Source organism: Ruditapes philippinarum, unplaced genomic scaffold (assembly GCF_026571515.1).
Source record: "Ruditapes philippinarum isolate M1 unplaced genomic scaffold, ASM2657151v2 ctg1998_1_1_1_1, whole genome shotgun sequence".
Classification (NCBI taxonomy): Eukaryota; Metazoa; Mollusca; class Bivalvia; order Venerida; family Veneridae; genus Ruditapes; species Ruditapes philippinarum.
In genome coordinates, this window is record NW_026861480.1 from 249,879 (window position 1) to 270,763 (window position 20,885).

At 31.3% G+C, this 20,885-nt stretch overlaps 1 protein-coding gene across 1 annotated transcript; it reads left to right on the plus strand.

Moving 5' to 3' along the window:
• The first annotated feature begins 7,810 nt into the window (after positions 1-7,810).
• On the plus strand, positions 7,811-20,885 carry LOC132715757 (nucleic acid dioxygenase ALKBH1-like). Its single transcript, XM_060698823.1, has 6 exons — positions 7,811-8,133; positions 13,971-14,070; positions 16,901-17,057; positions 17,480-17,558; positions 18,494-18,687; positions 19,405-20,885. The coding sequence occupies exons 1-6, from the start codon at positions 7,996-7,998 to the stop codon at positions 19,979-19,981; spliced, it is 1,245 nt and encodes a 414-aa protein (XP_060554806.1). The 5' UTR covers positions 7,811-7,995; the 3' UTR covers positions 19,982-20,885.

Genomic DNA, 20,885 nt, shown 5'->3' on the forward strand with positions numbered 1-20,885 from the left:
GTGTAGCAAACAACAATCCAGGTATGGCTAGTATAAACCCTTCAAATTCCGATTTACTGGAGATTCTAAATAAAATTAATAATCGCCTTGAGTCAGTTGAACATAAATTATGTACATTAGAATCATTAGAAAAAAAAGTGTGTAATTTTGAAAAGGATTTGGCTAAATTATGGACTTGTATAAATGACCAAAATAAAAAGGCTATGGATAAAATACATGAAATTGAAGAGAAGGCGGAAAGCACTGACTACAACTTAGGGTTATTTTCATCAAAAGTAGAACAATTAGAATCAAGAAGTAAACAGTTGGCTGATGATTTAACCTATGTGCAATCTCAATCAATGAGAAATAACTTGGTGTTTGGAAATATTGAGGAGGCGCGCCAAGGGGAAAGTGAAGATACAGAGTTAGTATTGCGGGGATTTCTTGTGGAAAAGATGAAAATTGCTAGTGATTTAGTAGCTCAATTGAAATTTGAAAGAGTGCATAGGATGGGCGAAAGGCAAAGAGGAAGGGACAGAAAAATAGTGGCAAAATTTAATTTGTTTAAAGAGAGAGAACTGGTTCGTAAAAGTTGGAAATCATTAGACAATACCAAGTTTTTTGTTCACGAGCAGTTCCCAAAGGAGGTGATTGATAAGAGAAGAGCGTTAATCCCGAAAATGAAGGAGGCTAGGACGAAGGGACAACGGGCCTGGTTATCTTACGATACATTGTATATTGATGGTAAAGCACAGCGAGACGACCGAAGATAGGGATTCGATGAGGATAACCTTGGAATTCTCTCCTGGAATGTTAATGGTCTGACTGCTGAGAAAATAGAAGACGATGACTTTATTAACATCTTAAAACAATTTGGTATTATCTTTTTATATGAAACCTGGGCAAATGTGAATTCAAATATTAATCTAAGTGGTTATGTATCATATAATTATTTTAGAAAATTTCAACACCGGAACTCTAGAAGGTGTAGTGGTGGGATCGCTTTACTGTATAGAGAATCGTTAAAAACTGGCATAGAAATAGTGCGTAACCATTTTGATACAATCTTATGGATTAAACTTGATAAACATTTTTTTACTTTAGAAAGAGATATATACATATGTGGAATTTATTTATGGTGTGAAGATTCACCAGCGTACAATGTATGTGATGTCGATTTGTTTAACGTCATTCAAAACGATGTGTATGAATTTGAAACGGAAGGAGAACTGTATTTAATTGGAGACTGGAATAGTAGAGTTGGTACGAAAAAAGATTACATTGTTTGTGATGCATTAAATATTGATATTGATTATGATGTGTATGACCCAGATGTACCCCTGTTTCGGGCCTCACTTGACAATACGTGTAACACTTTTGGTCATCGTTTAATTGAATTTTGTAAAAGTACAGGTTTACGTATTATTAACGGTCGAATAGATCACGATCGTAACGGTAATTTTACGTTTATTTCGAGACAGGGGGCGTCTGTTATTGACTACTTACTCACTTTGAATTGTAATTTTTCCAGAATTAGTAATTTTACAGTTCATGATTATACCGTATGGAGTGACCACTGTCCTATTTCTTTTAATTTATTTTGTAATAAATCACAAAATATTGAAAAAAAACAATGCAAGGAAAATTTTTGCAAATATGTTTGGTCAAATAACCTAAGGGAGGAATTCAGAGCAAAGTTAATAACTAAACTGCCGGTTTTTAATACGTTGTTAAATAATGTAGATATTTGTAGTAAATTATCTATAAATGCGCTAGTTTCTGATTTTACCTGTCTGATACAAGATGTAGCTAGCCCTATGTTTTGTAAATCTTATTGTGTAAATAATAGTGTTGATTTTTGTAATACATTTAATGATAAAAATAAGGTTTGGTTTGACCAAGAATGTGTGCAGGCAAAACATGCATATTTAAATGCTTTACGTAACTTTAACAGAGTAAAAAGTTATGAAAATAGGGATGAGCTTTGTCTTTTAAAAAGCAATTATAAACATACTGTTAGATTAAAGCGTCGACGTCATATTGCTTTAAAGGAGCGTGAAATCGAAAAGTTACGTTTTTCCAATCCTAGAGAATTTTGGAAATATTTTAAACATAACACTAGTTCGAAGAATAATATTTCAGTGGATGAATTTTTTGAATACTTTTCGTCTATTGGAAACGACATTTTTCAGTCAACAAATGATGAATCTGAAAATTTTGAAACAATGTATGATTTTAATAATACTGACAATGGTGATGAAATTTTAGATAGGAATTTTACTATTGAAGAAATTACAGCGGCTGTTAAAACATTGAAAAGGAATAAATCTCCTGGGAATGATTTTCTTTTAAATGAATACTTCATTGAATCTATTGATATATTAGGGTGTCATATTTGCGATATTTTTAATTGTATATTAGATAGTGGTTTTTTCCCCGAATCCTGGACTGAGGGTGTTATTATCCCACTGCATAAAAAGGGAGACGTAAATAATGCTAATAACTATAGAGGTATTACACTAGTTAGTTGCTTGTCTAAATTATTTACAACGATTTTAAATAAAAGGATTATGGATTATTGTGAACAAAATAACTTGTTGTCTGATGCACAGTTTGGTTTTCGGAAAGGTAATTCAACTGTAGATGCCCTGTATATTTTATTGTCTGTTATTCAAAAATACCTAAATGAGAAAAAGCGTCTATACTGTGTATTTGTGGATTTCAAAAAGGCCTTTGATAGTATTTACAGAAATGCCCTATGGCTCAAGTTATATAATATTGGTATTAGAGGTAAATTGTTACGTATTGTTAGAGATATGTACGATAAGGTTAAATCTTGTATAAAACATTGTAATTGTTATTCTGATTTTTTTGAATATGCTGTAGGTCTCCGTCAAGGGGAGGTAATTTCACCGATAATGTTTTCTCTGTTTATTGATGACGTCGAGTTATTCTTAGAGCAGGATATAAACAGTGGACTTCAATTAAATGATATTATACTTATGCTTCTACTTTTTGCTGATGACATGGTAATTTTGGGTGATTCACCAGAACAGATTAACAAAAGTTTAAATCTTCTCTATTCATATTGTGAAAAATGGAGTCTGAATGTTAATATTGATAAAACTAAAGCAATGGTTTTTAGAAAACGTGGTGGGTTGTTATCTAATGAGGAATTTTTGTATAATGGTGAAAAACTCGAAATTGTTAGTAATTTTAATTACCTTGGAGTTGTTTTTAATTACACGGGTACGTTTGTTTTAAATCAGGAACAGATAATAGGAAAAGCCTTAAAAGCATTAAATGTTCTACTTATAAATTGTAAAAAGCATAAACTTAATCCCAAAATATTATGTCAGTTATTTGATGCGTTTGTCGGATCCATTCTTTGTTATGCCTCGGAAATTTGGGGAAATAGTAAGTCAAAAGAAATTGAAAGAATTCATCTTAAGTTTTGTAAAAGAATACTTAATGTTAAAATGAATACATGTAATGCAGCAGTTTATGGTGAACTGGCTCGTTATCCTTTATACATTACAAGATATTTACGGATAGTACAGTTTTGGCTTAAATTATTACAAACAGACAATATCATTCTTAAAGAAATTTATAATATATCTTATGAAGACTGTATAAATGGTAAGAAAAATTGGCTTTCAAGTGTTAAAGATTTATTATCGTCGTATGGTTTTATGTATGTATGGCATAATCAAGAGGTTTTATGTAGTAAATTGTTTTTACTAGAATTCAAGCAGCGTTTAATTGATTCCTTTGTACAAAGCTGGCATGCTGATATTGTAAATAGTCCTGTTTTATTGTTATACAAGGAGATAAAAAATGTGTTCCAGTATGAAAAAATATCTGGATTTATTACCTAGTAGCCTTAGGCATTATATTAGTAGAATAAGATTATCAGCACATCCGTTACTTATACAGTCTGGTCGTTATGGTTCAAATAGGATACCAAGAAATGAACGTTTTTGTATATACTGTAGCTTACATGATATTGAAGATGAGTACCACTTTGTTTTGGTTTGCACTTGTTACAATGACCTTAGAAAGAAATACATTAAGAAATTTTACTACGTTAGACCTAGTATGTATAAATTTTTAGAATTATTAAATAGTGATAATAAGATTATTTTACGTAACCTTGCTTGTTATATACGAGAGGCATTGGCTATGAGAATATCAGTTACACATCGTTGAATTCACGGTTAATCCTCTGTGTAACATAGCGTAGATAAATAAGTATTGATTGCATAATGTCTAACTTTAAATATAGATTCCATTTTGCTTTGATAATATTTTGATATGTTTTGTATTAACGGAATTATAAATTAAGCAATAAAACATATGCTTTGCTAACATTTGACTATGATATTATTATGTAATGTGACTTATACTTACATATATTTAATTGTTTGTATTGTGTAGACGATGTATTTTGTACAAGTCTGAAAATAAAGTTTCTGTTCTGTTCTGTTCTGTTCTTATAGAAATAAGTTTAGATCGGTATGCCTAAAATACGAAAGTGAGATTTTTGGCGAAAGTGAGCGAAAGTGAGCGAAAGTGACTTTTAAAATAGTAATTATAACATTTTAATAGACTTTTAAAACAAACTTGCAGTTTGTAGACGTATATTATTAGAAAATAATTATATTTATTAACAGAAATAATCATAATGATGATTTAATCGCTACTAATTTGCATAATTTCTATACACAAGTTCTTATATCTTCCTTTCGCTCACATTGAATAATACGAAAGTGACTTTTAAAATATTAAATATTCTGTTTTAATTGAAATTTTTACTAAAATTACAATTTGTAGATGTATATTATCAGAACTTGATGATACCTATTTTCTTAAATAATCATTATGATGATTTAATTGCTATTTATTTGCATTATTTTTATACACAAGTTCAGATATCTTCCTTCGCTCAGATTGAAAAAATACGAAAGTGACTTCAAAATATCAAATATAGCGATTAATTTAAATCTATATTAATATAACAGATTGTAGACGTATAGTTTTGGAATTTGATAATATCTATTTTTAAAAATTATCATTATGATGAGTTAATCGCCATTTATTTGCATAATTTCTATACACAAGTTCAGAAATCTTCCTTTCGCTCACATTGAAAAATACTTAAGTGACATATAAAATATTAAATATACTGGTTAAGTTGATTTTTTACTAAAATTGCTCTAAGTAGACGTATATTATCAGAAATTGATAATATTCATTTTCAAAAATAATCATTATATATGATGATTTAATCGCTATTTATTTGCATAATTTCTATACACAACTACATAGATCTACATAGTGACTTTATAAAACATTCAATATACCGTATATTTTGAATTTATATTATATATAACAGTTTGTAGACGCATAGTTTCAGAAATGAATAAAAAAAATACTTAAAAATCATTATGAGGTTTTAATATTCATGCATTTTCATTATTTCTATATAGCAATATCAGAGATCTTACTTTCGCTCACTTTCGTATTTTCAATGTTAGGAGAGTAAGCGAAAGTGATTTTAAAAATATCAAATATAGCGTTTAAAAATTGCATTTAATATTAATAATGCTGTTTGTAGACGTATATTATCAAAACTAGTATCTTTAATCAATATGATTTGATCTTCATTTATTAGCATAATATTTATACACAGGCTAAGACATTGATCTTCCTTTCACTTACTGTGAGCCTGACGAAAGTGACTTACAGAATATCAAATATAGCGTTGAAATAGAATTTCATGATAATATTGCAGTTTTGTAGACGTATGTTATAAGCTATAGTAACTATCAATTTTTATAAAACTAAATATGTTAAGATGAAAAAATGAAATTTATCATGTAAACTATAATTGGCAAAAACATGAATTATACAATTTATGCGTTAGGGCCCCGATTTACAGTTCTCTATTTCTTACATCGTTTTTTTCGGGCAGTTTTTAATTTTTGATTAAAGATGGTGTTACCTAACATTTAATATTCTGTTTATATATTATATTGTAATTATACTGTTTGATTCTAATCTAACAGTAATAGGTCTTGAATGTGTTTCTCATTATTATAATGTCTCTTGAAATTATTAAATGGAATGGTCTTACGTAGGTTTTATGTGAATAGTTGTATATACATGTATGTTTAAAAATGCATGTGTACGAACACGGACTTTAATTGACAGATATTTTAACGTTTTATATAGGTTTACTAGGAGTGTCCGATCCCTGTAATTTAAATCCGTGGTACGAATGAGACAAAATAAAGTATGAATATGTTTACACGCAAACACGTGTTGTCATATCATTATCGCATCCACTTTAATTGATAGTACACACGACGGTGACCGCATGACGCTTTAATCCCACTAAAGTATTATTATAATCCAATCATAGGTATGTAACTGATGACACTTGCCCTTGTTGTTTATTGAGTGGACAATTGAATTAACCTTTCTTCTGCACAACCATAGATATCTTGCACGGATTAAAGTGGCAGTTATTATGCTCATCCAGGTGTAGATGAGCAATGTACATGTTAATTTGAAAAATAATTTGGAATTTCCCATCATTGTTAAAATAATATTTCACTATGGAAAAAAGGAAATAAGTAATCCACGGAATTTTCTATAAAAATCGTACTATATATATCGGTAAAGTTCAATCTTTTTATAAGTTAGGATTTTTTTTTTATATTTTGTGCTAGTCATTTTCATCATCAGTTATAGGTCAATCACCATGAAAACATGCATGAATAGTAATGAAAATGACTCATTTATTTTTTTATTATAAAAAACATTAATATCGTGAATATTGACATTGACTTTCGTCCGATTAAGTCACTTTCGTATTGTTCAATGTGGGCAAAAGTAATTAAGATATCAGAACAGGTATACAGCAATTATGAAAATACATGGATATTAAATCATCATAATGATTACTTTTTAAAATATATTTTAATCATTTCTGAAAATATGCGTCTTTCAGCGCTATATTTGACATTTTTGAAGTCACTTTCGTATTTTTCAATGTGAGGGAAAGGAAGATCTTTTAACTTGTGTAATGCAAATAAAGGGCGGTTAAATCATCATAATGATTATTTTTAAAAATAAATATAATTGACTTCTGATATTGTACGTCTACAAATTAATTGCAATTTTAGTAATAAATTCAATTTAAACAGTATATTTGATATTTTGTGTGCCACTTTCGTATTTTTCAATGCGAGCGAAAGGAAGATCTCTGTATATAACTTGTGTATAGAGATTATGCAAAATAAATGGCGATTTAATCATCATAATGATTATCTTTGAAAGTAAATATTATCATTTTCTGATATTATACGTCCAATTTGTGCAATAATAGTAAAAATAATTTCAATTTAAACGGTATATTTTATAAGTCACTTTCGTATTTTTCAATGTAAGCGAAAGGAAGATATAAGAATTTGTGTACTGCAGTATATAAATTATGCAAATAAAAACCGAATAAATCATTATTATGATTATTCTTTATAATAAATATAAGTAATTTCTAATAATATACGTCTACAAACTGCAATTTTATTGTAAAAGTCTATTAAAACGTTACAAGTAATATTTTAAAAGTCACTTTCGCTCACTTTCGCTCACTTTCGTCAAAAATCTCACTTTCGTATTTTAGGCAAACCCAGTTTAGATTATTCATCTTATAGCCCAAACTCCTCACAGTGATTACCTCCCTTGGCAGAATTGTAACGCCGAAGAATTAAGGGGAGATCACTGTGTGGAGATTGCTTATAGCCTTGGTTCCAGTCTGTCGATTTTTTATGTACTTCTGTTCGGCAACGAGTTTGAAATAGCGTGTATATCATAAATAAACAAAAAATATCAATGCCTGAACCCCAGGCTATTCATCAAGTACCAAATTAACAAAAGTTGACGATGGCGCCGTGTTTCTCAACTTCATTTAACGATCCGTCATAATTTATACCTCTCCGGAATAAGATGGCGGCGTCCATAGAGAAGTGCACAGATTCGCTTGTTGACAATTTTAAACACGTATACAAGCGGTATAAACGTCGGGATAAACCTTTAGATTTAAGTGGAGTCATTGATTTTTCTGATAAGCAGTGTGGTGAAATTGTGAGTATTTGGAAATATTGACAATATGGTCGGGAGTCAAAAATGTCACTTCGGCCCCTAGCCTAATTAATTTGGCGTGAACGGTTTGACCCATTTTACAGACTTTTTTTTTCTTACTGTCAAACCGTTGAAAAGACAGCGCCCGTCCAAAATTATCTCGGTGTCTCTTTGACAAGTCTAATTAGTTGGACTATTCGGCCCCAAGATGTATCGGCCCCAAATGGTAAAGTAACGATTCGCCACACTAACGTTTCGCCACATAACGATTCGACACAGAGTAATAACGATTCGCCACAGTTAAATAACGATTCGCCACGTGTTCAAATACAAACTTGTTCACACCTGTTTTCAAATTGTTGATGGAAAACTTTTTTATATTATATATTTCATTTGTTAATTACATAAATAAATTACACTGAATAAAGCTTTTATTGAATAAAAAACACACGAAAACCAGATATCTTATTAACAAAATTACATAACACATTTTATAACTTCGTTATTGATATAAACTGGAAAAATATACTAACAACTTTTATAGAATAAAAACACATGAAAATAAATATTTTATTACCAAAATTATATCACAGATTGTAGATGAGAAAAACTTCGTTATTCATATCAACTGGAAAATTATACGAAAACAGCTTTTATTGAATAAAGACACATGAATATTTTATTACCAAAATTACATTACACATTGTAGATAAGTTAAACTTCGTTATTTATATAAACTGGAAAATTAAAAGAAAACAGCTTTAATTGAATAAATGACAATAAATATATTTCATTACCAAAATTACATTACACATTTTAGATAAGTTATTTATATAACTAACATATTTTATTACAAAATTTACATACATAAGCTTAATTGCCGCATTGTTTTGAAATCTGCTCACATTGTCAGATAATTAAAGGATTATTTCGGCGTCAATTAAATATTTCTACAATTTAAGGTGATTGGCTTGTTAAAATAAAAGGTGTGACAAATGTTTTAGATATGCGTTCTTTAATCAATTATCGTAAATCAATTTTCGTAATGATCACATGTTTTTGCAATATCTTTTTTTAAATATTTGACATTTATATAAATGAATGATAATGATATTGTGATGTTCTTTGTTCCTTTATTTGCAGCTGTCTGTTCTCCGTAAGAATGTCATCAGTTAAAACTTTTTATGTTCTTCTTATTATTTTTTTCTTTGCTTTTGTCATGTGACCACAGAATTATTATATTTGTAATTACTGTATGTAACGAGATAATAATGTAAATGTATAAGTTACCGAAATAAACTATTTCTTCTCTTCTTTTAATATTAATTGACATTTATGTTTATGATTAATCAACATATAATTACTTTCTTGTAAATGTACTCCTGTCATAATGTTACTTTAATAAATTGAAAATCCGCAATGGGGGCTTTAAGTTCATGTTACTTGTATTAAGAAACATTATTAAATTATTGTCATTGTCAAATTATTAAAACAAAAGGAAAAAGTTTGGTGATAACTAAAAAAATCATTGTTAGATCTATAACCATACTGTGGCGAATCGTTATTTAACTGGCGAATCGTTATTACTCTGTGGCGAATCGTTATGTGGCGAATCGTTAGTGTGGCGAATCGTTACTAATTCCCCCAAATTACCCAAAACGTTTCGGCCCCGGACGTTTCGGCCCTTAGCAAACAGAATTTTATCTGTTTATCATCAACAAGTATTTTTTTTTAATTTGAACGATTAAAAAGCAAGACACAGAACAATACATTTAAAGTGACAGATTTTCAATCAGAACGTTACAATAATAACTCAGAATATTTTCAAGAAATTATAAGAAATCATAATTTAAAAAAATTCTTTGATATGACTAACCCCTTATTAGCAATAAGCTAATATGAAATTAGGCAAAGCCTATGAACGGGGAAGTCGTTAAAAAAATCCTTTCATTCTTTCCGTTTTAAAGGTGTCATTCGATATTACATACACTGCTTCCGTTTTCACTCGGAACACTCGACGATTATTACTAATCCGAAAAGTTGAGATTTTTTCCGTTATCAAAATACCCCGCCTATTATCATTGACATACATTGTAAATGGCGGCGCCCGACTAGAACTGACACTGAAAGTTTCATTGATAGGTATAGAATTCTATAGTATATATTTTTTAATTGTTTTTTATTTGATTTTCTTTTAAATATTCACATGTAGTCTATAGCCGGGCAAGCCAAAGCCCGGACCCGCTTCGCGGGCCCGGTCTTTGACTTCCCCGTATAAATGATTAATTTGTTGCACCTTGAAAAAACATATATCTTAATAGTTAAATAGCTGTTAAATGGTAAATAGAGATCAAAAGATAATGATTTTTGAGGTATAATTGTAATTAACTTTGTTTATCAAAACGTTTTTGCAGTTTGTCAACTGTATTATAAATTAAGGATTAAGTGTCTTTTATAGTTACACTTTGAAAAAAATATCATTTATTTCAATAGTTAAATTAAGTGATCGATAAATCTATAAAGGATTATAAATTAAGGATTTTAGTGTCTTAATTAATTATTTGTGTGCCATCAATCAATCAATATAGTTACTACAATTTTAACAATTTTCATAAAAAAAGCCAAAAGGTCTTGCGGAAAAGTGCCGAAACGTCTAGGGGCCGATTTTTGCAAAGGGGCCGATTTGGTTTGGGGCCGAAACGTCCTGTTTGCGCAAAAATACATTCATTTCTCACATAAAAATAGACAATGAGTTAAACTACAAATTAATCTTAGAATCTTATTATCACAGAAGTTTTGCATTATCACAGAAAAAAGGTGGAAAAATTACTCACTGGATCCGTATCTTAACACTTATATGCTATAATATGAAATAAGGCAAAGTCTATGAACGGGGAAGTCAGTTAAAAATCATTTATTTTTCCATTTTAAAGGTGTCATTCGGTATTTCATGCACCACTTCTGTTTTCACTTGGAACACTCGATATTTATTATTAATCCGAAAAGTTGCGATTGTCTGTTATTGGAATACCTCACCTTTTATCATTGAGTTACATTGAAAATGGCAGCGCCCAACTAGAACTGACACTGAAAATTTCATTGATAGGTATAGAATTCTATAAACGGTATTTTTGAAATTTTTTTTAATTTGATTTCCTTTTAAATATACATGTGTAGTCGATAGCAGGGCAAGCCAATCCCGGGCCCGCTTCGCGGTCCCGGCCTTTGACTTCCCCGTATTATCACAGTAGTTTTGCAGTATCACAGAAAGATAGGCACAGGAAAACATAAGATGACTAAAAATATAATAAAGTTTGGCATACTTATGTCGCCACTCAGTAATATAATCAAAGCACAGAAGGCGCTGAATATGTTTGGATCTCAGAATGTCAGAAAGGTGAAGGTTGTGAGATTATAAACCAATTTGTTTTTGTATAGTGCCACCAATACTTTTCAGCGGTTTAATTGTAGTAAATTGGCTATCAGACTTATTGCAACACTGATATTCAATTCAATGTTTATTTGACTTAAGCAATTTGAAAAAAAAAAATGAGTTGCCTTAACTGGGATTTGAACTCCAGACCTCTCGCTTCCTAAGCGAGCACGCAAACCCCTCGGCCACGGTGAATTCATATGTGAATGACCTGAAGAAAACCATATTATTCTAAATTAGGGTTTGTAACGACGCTAATTGTTGTTTAACACAGATGTAAATAATCATGGAGCTTACTATAAGCATGTATATGTAGAAAGAATAAAACAATATTAGAAATCTTCGACCATTCAGAAATTATTTTGCTTGAAAATTAATGCGCCTGTCATTTGACCATCTTAAAGCAGTGATCTCCCCTGAATTTTTCGGTGTTCATAGTTTAGTGTTCATATAAAGGAAAGTAACCGCTTCAAAAAAGCGGACTACTTTCGGCAATTGCAATTAACAGCATTAGAGTCTGAAATTTTGCTACCATTATTTGTTTGGTCTGACGACCCAAACAAATAAAAATTCACTTTGATGTTTGGTAGGGAGCAAAAATACATCCGAAAACTAGTCCAAAATATTTTTTACAGCCAAATTTTTATCAGGCGTTACAGGCTTGTTATAGTTTATGTCGGTCAAGCTTTGCCAAGAACAAATCATATCTAAAAGCGACGTCATATTTATAGGATCATCCGAACCACCAATAATTGGAGGACAGTCTGTCAAATTTTTTTATGTGTTTCTGTTCGGCAAAAAAACATACTGGGGAAATACAATTTTCAACCGAAGAGCCACCTAGTATTCACCTGAAAACTACGGATGTCATTTAAAGAATGATAACTCTTGTGTGCAACTTCAAACTAGTTTCTAAAAATAGAAACAGAATTTTCATGAAGTGACCCGAAACTCAACAAATAGTCATGGAGCCACGCTTTCAAAACACCAATTCCTATTAAATATTAAGAGTTTTGACACTCGTTGACATAGTTTATTGCATGAGTGAATTTGATCAACATGTTTGATTAGTTAAAGACCAATTCCGTGTGAATAAAGTCTGAGAGCTCATCATCAGAGAAATGTGCTAGACTCAATTTATAATAGTAAATGGCGCCAAATTTTTATCTTTCAGCATATTTGCCTTGATTTTGATTTAGTCCGGTGCTTTGTTGGTCACATGCTTATCGGTCTACATGTATAAATAGGATTATCATTTGTTGATAAATTACATGGGAAGCCCCGCAGGTTTCCCCAAGCGTTGATATTATCAAAACACGATCAATTATAAAATAGGGCTTATGTTATGAATAAGGAAAAAATATTAACGCCTGAATCCCAGGCTAGTCTAATAGTTGTTTCCATTTCCAGATGGATATAAAAATCCTGTAGATAGACATGATAGATGTGTTTCATAAGACTGATCATGTGTTCACATCAAAACTTTTCACCCCCAAAGTTGGTCAAACTTTTCAAGACTTTTCGCTGCCTTTTTCAATTTAAGGACGGAGCAGACTGTGGGACAGGGTGGACCATACCAAGGTAGACCATAGATTCAGACAGTGTGGACTATGACTTGAGATGATGGGGACCATGCTTTTGTACATTTGTGTCAAATTCAATATTTAAAATCATAATTTCTACTTGATATTATCATAAAGATGTCTTTATTACAGCAGTTGTTATTTTGAAAAAAATGTACCCCAAAAAAATCATCAATCAAATCAACACTAGCCGGTAGAATTTGAAATAACTGGCACAAATGTTCAACATCATGATATGGTGTGTTGTGTGCAAGAACCCTGTGGCTAGGTCAAAGGCAAACTTTATGGTCAAATACAGAAAAATGGTCACAAACAGCTTCTCCGCACCATAATTCTATCACTAGATGGTGGAATTTCAAATAACCTGGCATATATGTTCAACATCATGAGCTGGCCTGTCGCCCATGAGAACCGTTTGACTAGTTTAGAGCTCAAGGTCATAACTCAAGGTCAGATATGAGTAATGTGACAGCGGGCTTGACAAACTGCCTTTGGGCATCTAGAGTGATAAGTAGGTGAATACCTTCAATGGTCCTCATACTTTTTGTGGAGTAAGGGTCTATGGGGTCAAGGTCACTGGTGTAAAAAAAAATATACATATTACAGCCTTTGAATTTAAACTGATGTCTTTCATGTTTAATACTGTTATAACGTTATTATAATAGCAAAATTAGACCATGAAAAATTGTATTTATAATTTAGGCAGTAAATTCTGAACTTCCACTATTTAACATGAATGGAACACTTAAAATTAATGTGTAAGTTACTTGAACTGAAAATTTGTTTTGATAAGCAGCCAAAATATTTTTTGATTAAAATTTTAGATTGTACCTGTCGAGCTTTATGAACCAAAAGATTTGCAGGCATTTCCTGGCCTCAAACCTTTAAAGGAATGGAAAGCTTTTCAGCTGAAAGAGTGTGAAGGTAAGGATAACTTTAGCTATCAACTTTTTCCCTCACTTAAAGACTTCTCCTATAACTTAACACAAAGCATTTTCTTCTTTAGAGCATTAATTGTTGTGTGTCAAACATAGATGGATTTATATTTTCTATAGCTTTGAAAAAAAAAATTTCATTGTATGCATAAAGCATACAATGACATTCTTTCAAAGCCATAGAAAATTTAACCTTTAAAATAATAACATGTATATGTGTGTGTATGTATGGATGGATGGATGGGATGCATGCATGCATACATCTTATTGTTAAGTATGAAGGTAAGGATTTGATGCAGCATATGAAGTACAAATGTACTGTTTGTTTTTAATCATCATCTCCAAGTTAGAAGAATGATACATATGTGGTAAAAAAATAACCTTTTGAAAAACAAATTAAGCTACAACTACCTTGAAAAGTGGCATACATGTATTTACTTAAATTTCTTTTGTGATGGTCCTCGCTTTCCAGTGCATTTACTAACTATATATTAAAAAACAACTAATTAGCTAATAGGTTAGAGCGAGTGTCATCCATTGGTGTCAAGATCATTAAAGTGTTCTAGCAAAGAAATCATACTCTAGGTTTTTTCTTATTTTATTTGAGTCACAAATTTTTATACCCTTGTTTGAAAAACAGGGCGTATTATAGTTTCCACCTGGCAGACTGTCTGGTTGGTAGGCAGCGTCCAATATTTTGTCTGGAGCATATCTCATACACTCATGGAGGAATTTTAATGAAACTTCATAGAAATGTTCCCCACTATGAGAAGCTGTGTCCCACACATGAACCAGGTCTCTAGGTCATACTTAAAGGGCATTGAAAAACACTTGTCCAGAGCAAAACTTGCATGTATATAGGGATTTCAATATAACTTACCACACAATGTTAACCATTGTGAGGGGGAGTGTCATGTGCAAAATCTAGGTCCCTGCGGTCAAGGTTACACATAGGGGTCAAAGTTCAGATAAAAATTTGAAAATGTGTATTCAGACCATTTAGTCATCATTAATTGAGGGATTGAAAAGGAATTGTCATGATGATGACTACTGGTGTGTAATATGAGATTAAGGTTAATATCTGCAAATTCAAGGTCACTAAAGATTATGGTCAAGGTCACTAAAGATGATAGAATATAAAGATTTGTCCAGAGCATATCTCCTACACACATGGAGGAATTTTAATGGAACTTCATAGAAATTTTCACCACAATGAGAAGCTGTGTTGTGCACATGAACAGAGCTCTAGGTCAAAGGTCAAGGTCACACTTAGAGGTCATTTAAAAACACTTGTCGGCAGCAAAACTTCTACATGCGTAGAGGGATTTTAATATAACTTGACACAAATGTTCACCAATGTAAGGGGGAGTGTCACATGAAAATTTAGGTCCCTGCGGCCACGGTCAAGGTCACACATAGGGATCTAAGTTCAGATAAAAATATGAAAATGTGTATTTGGACCATTTAGTCATCATTTATTGAGGGACTGAAACACAAATGGTCATTATCATGACTACTGGTGTGAAACATGTAATGTAGGTTAATATATGCAAGGTCAATGTCACTAAAGATGATAGTAAGTTAAGGTCACTAAGGCTGATAAAATATAGAGATTTTGTCCAGAGCATATTTTCTACACATATTATGGTGGGATTCTAATGAAACTTCATAGAAATGTTCACCACAATGAGAAGCAGTGTCACATGCATGAACCAGGTCTCTATGTTAAAGGTTAAGGTCACACTTAGAGGTCATTGAAAAATGCTTGTTCTACATTCCTTGGGGGATTTTAATGTAATTTGGCAAAAATGTTCACCATTGTGAGGCTTATTGTGCACATAATCCAGGTCCCTGCTAACAAAGTCAAGGCCACTTAGAGAGGTCAAAATTTAGTCATCATTTATTGGTGGATTGTAACACAAATGAAAACTATCATGACTATAAGTGTGACACATGTAATTAAGGTTAGTATTTTCAAGGTCATGGTCACTAGAGATAATAAAATATCGAGATATTTTCCAGATATTGCACAGAGCATATCTCCTACATGCGTATTTTTAGTATGCCCACATCTCTGTCAAAAGCTTTTGTGACAGGCGTATTTTGCAACAATTTTGCTCTTGTTCAAAATAAATATAACAATTTCAAGTAAAAGATATAGAGGATATTTGTTCAGTTCTGTGTAAGATCGGAATATATTTCACCAAGTGAGCACCAAAAGGTATATTTCACGAGTGGCACAGCCACAAGTGAAAAATGAACTTTCGGTGTTCACAAGGTGAAATATATTTCGATCTTACATTAAAGTAAACAAATTTTCTTTTTATTATATGCAAAGAAACGTTTAAAAAGACATTTTAACACAGTACTAAATGAAAAGGGTGCCAAATAATATTACAATATCAAATTGATAATTTCACTGTTTAAAACAATGAAATTATCAGTTTTTATTTCACTGATATATTTCTATAAACCACCGAAAAGCATGTAAAAGTGGGATTATTGTTACTGTAGGCTTAGTTATTTGTAATTGAATGCCCATGTGTGCCGTGTGGTTAAGATTGATGACTACTTATCAGATCTTCTTACTGCTGTTGGATGAAATACCACTAGAGATCTTAGATTCATTCTAGCTAGCTTACAGGTCAGTGATTCTTCTTGGATGTTTTCTTGTGCTTTAAGTAATGAGATCTTTATCCTCTAGTAAAGCTCTTAGATTGAAAGAGCCCATATGACCATAACAATGCTATTAATGAAACTTAAAAATTCAACAAACAAACAAATATTTCAGATTAAATCTTTGCATGTATGATTTTCAGGATTTATTGTCATACCAAATCCATTTGAGCCTAAGTATCAACGTTATTGGATTGAGAGGTGCCTTCTGGACTTTCCAACTAAGCCAAATCGGACAAATTTAGATGCTCACATGGTGCGACCCTCACAAGTTTGGCATCACTGTGTTACTGATGACAGGTAGAGAAATACATGTACTTCTTAGTGGAAATTTGAGTGTCTTCTTTGGAGTATAAGAGCATGAATCACAACAGTTTGATGGTTGTTATTTAGCTAATAGTTGTATATATTTCTAGAAAGTCAATCAGCCTCAGATAAAGCTAGGTACAGGTGCCAATTATGAAAAGCATAAAAGATATATTTAGCTCAATGATAACCAAAAAAAATCCCTTGAACCTAAAGTCAGTTGGCATTTAATGCTTTATAGGTCCATTGTATTGATCTACCCCCAGGCAAGAGTTAAATATAAGTATTTGTATTATGTTTAAGTTAATAAAAAAATGTATTAGATGGATTCGCTGCTAACAGGTAGTTTATAATTCTATAGTCTGAAATTTTACAGAATTATTTTTATATGATGGAATATATGGTGTATATTACAGGCCAGATCTGGGAAAAGACAGTTTACTGATGAAACTTAGATGGGCTACACTTGGCTATCAGTATGAATGGAATACTAAGGTGAGATACAACTTTCAGCTCCTATCTTAAACAGGTATAACAGATATTCTACAAGTATAGAACAAAAATCATACACTTTTACTAATTATCAGCTAAATGAAATAATGCTGGTAATATGCATATTTTTAAAGACAAAAAAATTGTCTGAAATTTATGATTTTCATATGTCTTGCGTATAACAATTTTGTATATAAACCGAGTTAGTAACATACCCAACTTGTATGTACCTTATATAGACAGTTCAGACAATATTCAGATGTACCAATATTGTTTTGCAAAGCATTTGAATATTGATATCAGCATTTTGCGACTTCAGTAAGGTTATCTAAATTTACTATTTTTCAAATTTACGTAACCTTAAGGTCTCAAAGGCTGTTTAGTTCTTTAACAAAAATTATGCTGTATGTTTAGTTGCTGTATGTTAAGTTGTTTGATGTTTGTCTCTTTTGCTGTTATTTTTCAATATTTGATGAACAGCTTGTTACAAAATGATTAAAATCATACATAACCTTTCAAGCTTATACCATATTTCTGTACAACTTGTTTCAATTGCTAAATTGATTTTGGCTATTTCTAAAGAATATAATCACAATTTAGCTTTCTTTACAAAGTTGCTTTAGTGAAAGAAGTTTGTAGTATATACTCATATGAATTGTAATCATATGATTGCTTTTGATATCCCCTCGATATTTTAGATAATTAATTATTTTTTGCTCTATCCTGTTGCAGTCAAAGAAAATTCATAAATAGATATTTGCGATTATACATGTACTGGTATTTAATAACAACATTTAATTGTCTTGGATGTATGTAGCAGTTTCGGAAAGCTGTTATATAATTACCAATTCCATTCCATTGCATTTTATAGCTTTCACACAAAGAAAATGTATTAAAATTTGTGTAATAAAATAAATATTTTAATGAATATTTTACAGGAATATTTTGCTGACCGTATCCAGGCGTTTCCAGATGATCTGCGACATATATGTACTTATATTGCTGCAGTGTTGGGCTATGATGCTTACTCATCAGAGGCTGGTATAGTCAATTATTATCGTATGGAGTCAACATTGATGGGTCATACAGATGTGTCCGAGCTTGACAAGGCTGCACCACTTATATCCTTCAGGTAAAGCAAATAAGAGGAGTGATGGCAGAGTGATTTCTCAGTAAAATATCTGCCTCTCAACTGGTATCATCGGTTTAACCCTTATTTGTGTCACAAGTACCGTATATTTCTTTATTGTACACCAGTACTGGAAAGTACTAGGACTGGAGGTTATAAAACTTTTTCAAAAATTCTGTCTTAAATCTCAGGATTTTCATTGGTCAGTGTACATTTTGTGGCAGTTTCTGACTAATCAAATTCTTTCTTTATAACCTTGGACCCAGGAAACAGATTTGTGAGTGGTTCAAAACTAGACTATTAGCTTTTAAACTAAAGCATAAAACTAAAGGATAAAAAGACAAGGTTATAGTTTTTTTATAAGATGATAAAGTACATGTATATTGTAGTTAGATGTATGAAATTTTTCGAACTCATTTTAATCATACCAATCTTTTTGCATCATCATGTATTTGTGGTTGGGGTGTCCACTTATTAAAAGCTTTTAGGAAATTTCAAGGTAGCATAATTATAATCACTATAATTAAAGTTTTTCCTACAGGTGTTCCTGTTTCTAGTAGTGACTTTATTAGAGATAAGTGTTTAGTTAATTTCACTTATATCACTTAATATTGTCATATTTTCAAGCACTTGGGAAATTGGAATGTGCTGATGGGAGACTGGTCTTGTTTTGTTGTTAATAAGTCATTTTTTGATGATTTTTTGTGTAATATATTTCAGTTTTGGCTCGTCCTGTATATTCTTGATAGGAGGCCCTACCAAGGAGACAGAGCCAATTCCTTTATTTCTAAACAGTGGGGATATATGTTTGATGACAGGCAAGGCTAGACTCAGTTACCATGCTGTTCCTAGAATTCTTCCTGGAAAGAAAGACCATTTAAGATCCTGTTTCTTCGGCAATACTGAAACTAATAATGTTATCAATACTAGTCGGTCAGAAATCGATGACAAAAATAATTCATTTTGTCAAAAAGAGGATTCGGATATTGAAGATGATCCATACAGTGGAGGAACCAATCAGAAACCACCATCTATAAATATCGTCCAATCAGACATGACAGAATCAGATGAAAATGTGATAGTGACTCCTACAATAAAAGGAAATAATTGTTCTACTAAAGAACTTGGTACTATAATGAAATCAGTTATAGAGAAAACTAATTGGGAACCGTTTGACATGTATATAGAAAGGTCAAGGATAAATGTCAATGTAAGGCAAGTTTTAAAACAGGGACTATCTTTGGGGGTAAGTCCAGAGAAAATAACACCATGTCAAAAGTCTTGTCAGAAATCGTAACAAAAATTCTGTGAATTTAGTAACCAATATTTGCAAATGTTCTTACCATTTCATATGTTTCATCATTTAGGTGTTTGGGGAATTGGGACAATTTGCTGCAGTAACATTTTGTTGTAAAACTGTATCAACATGGGTATGTGATTTGTTTTACAAGGTCATTTATTATTGTGAAAATATTCTGAAGCAGAAATGAACATATCTCTCAAGATATACAGTTGGTCCATTTTCAAATAAACTGTCATGTCTTTTCACTTCAGAATTGGTTTACTTGACCATCAAAATGTGCAATTTCTTGCACAATGGCTGGCATTCTATTCGCATATCATTGTCTTGTAGACTTCTGTAACAGTAATGAAAATCATGCACCAGGGGCCAATATTAGCTCACCCATGGGTCAATTACTTTTTATAAACTTATATAAGTCTTCTTGTGTAAAAACTAAAATACTAAGATATTTAGCGTGTATCAGTGTCACTTGCCAAATAATTATTAAGCTCTTGTCAATGACAAGAGCTGAATAATTATTTGGCATGTGGCAATATAGATCTTAGCAAAATTTACATGAATCAGTCATGTACCTAGCGTGATGTCAGGTCTCTAGGGTATACTTAGTATCATATAAGGACTTGTTTGGTACAAGTTTAATGAAGAATGGATCTCTTCCTAATAGTAATTAAAATGCCAATATAAAAAAGAAATTACTTAAATTATTTTCGCTTATATTGCCCTGCCTTTCTGGTGCTATTGTATATATTTTAATTTAAGATTTTTATTTGGATAATTATCCTCTTCTTATTTTTAATTTTCTGTTACGTTATGTCATACATGTATGTCTGATTTTAGAATATGTATATGTTTTACATCTTGTTGCATAGTAATGAATAAAGTATATGTAAAACTGAAA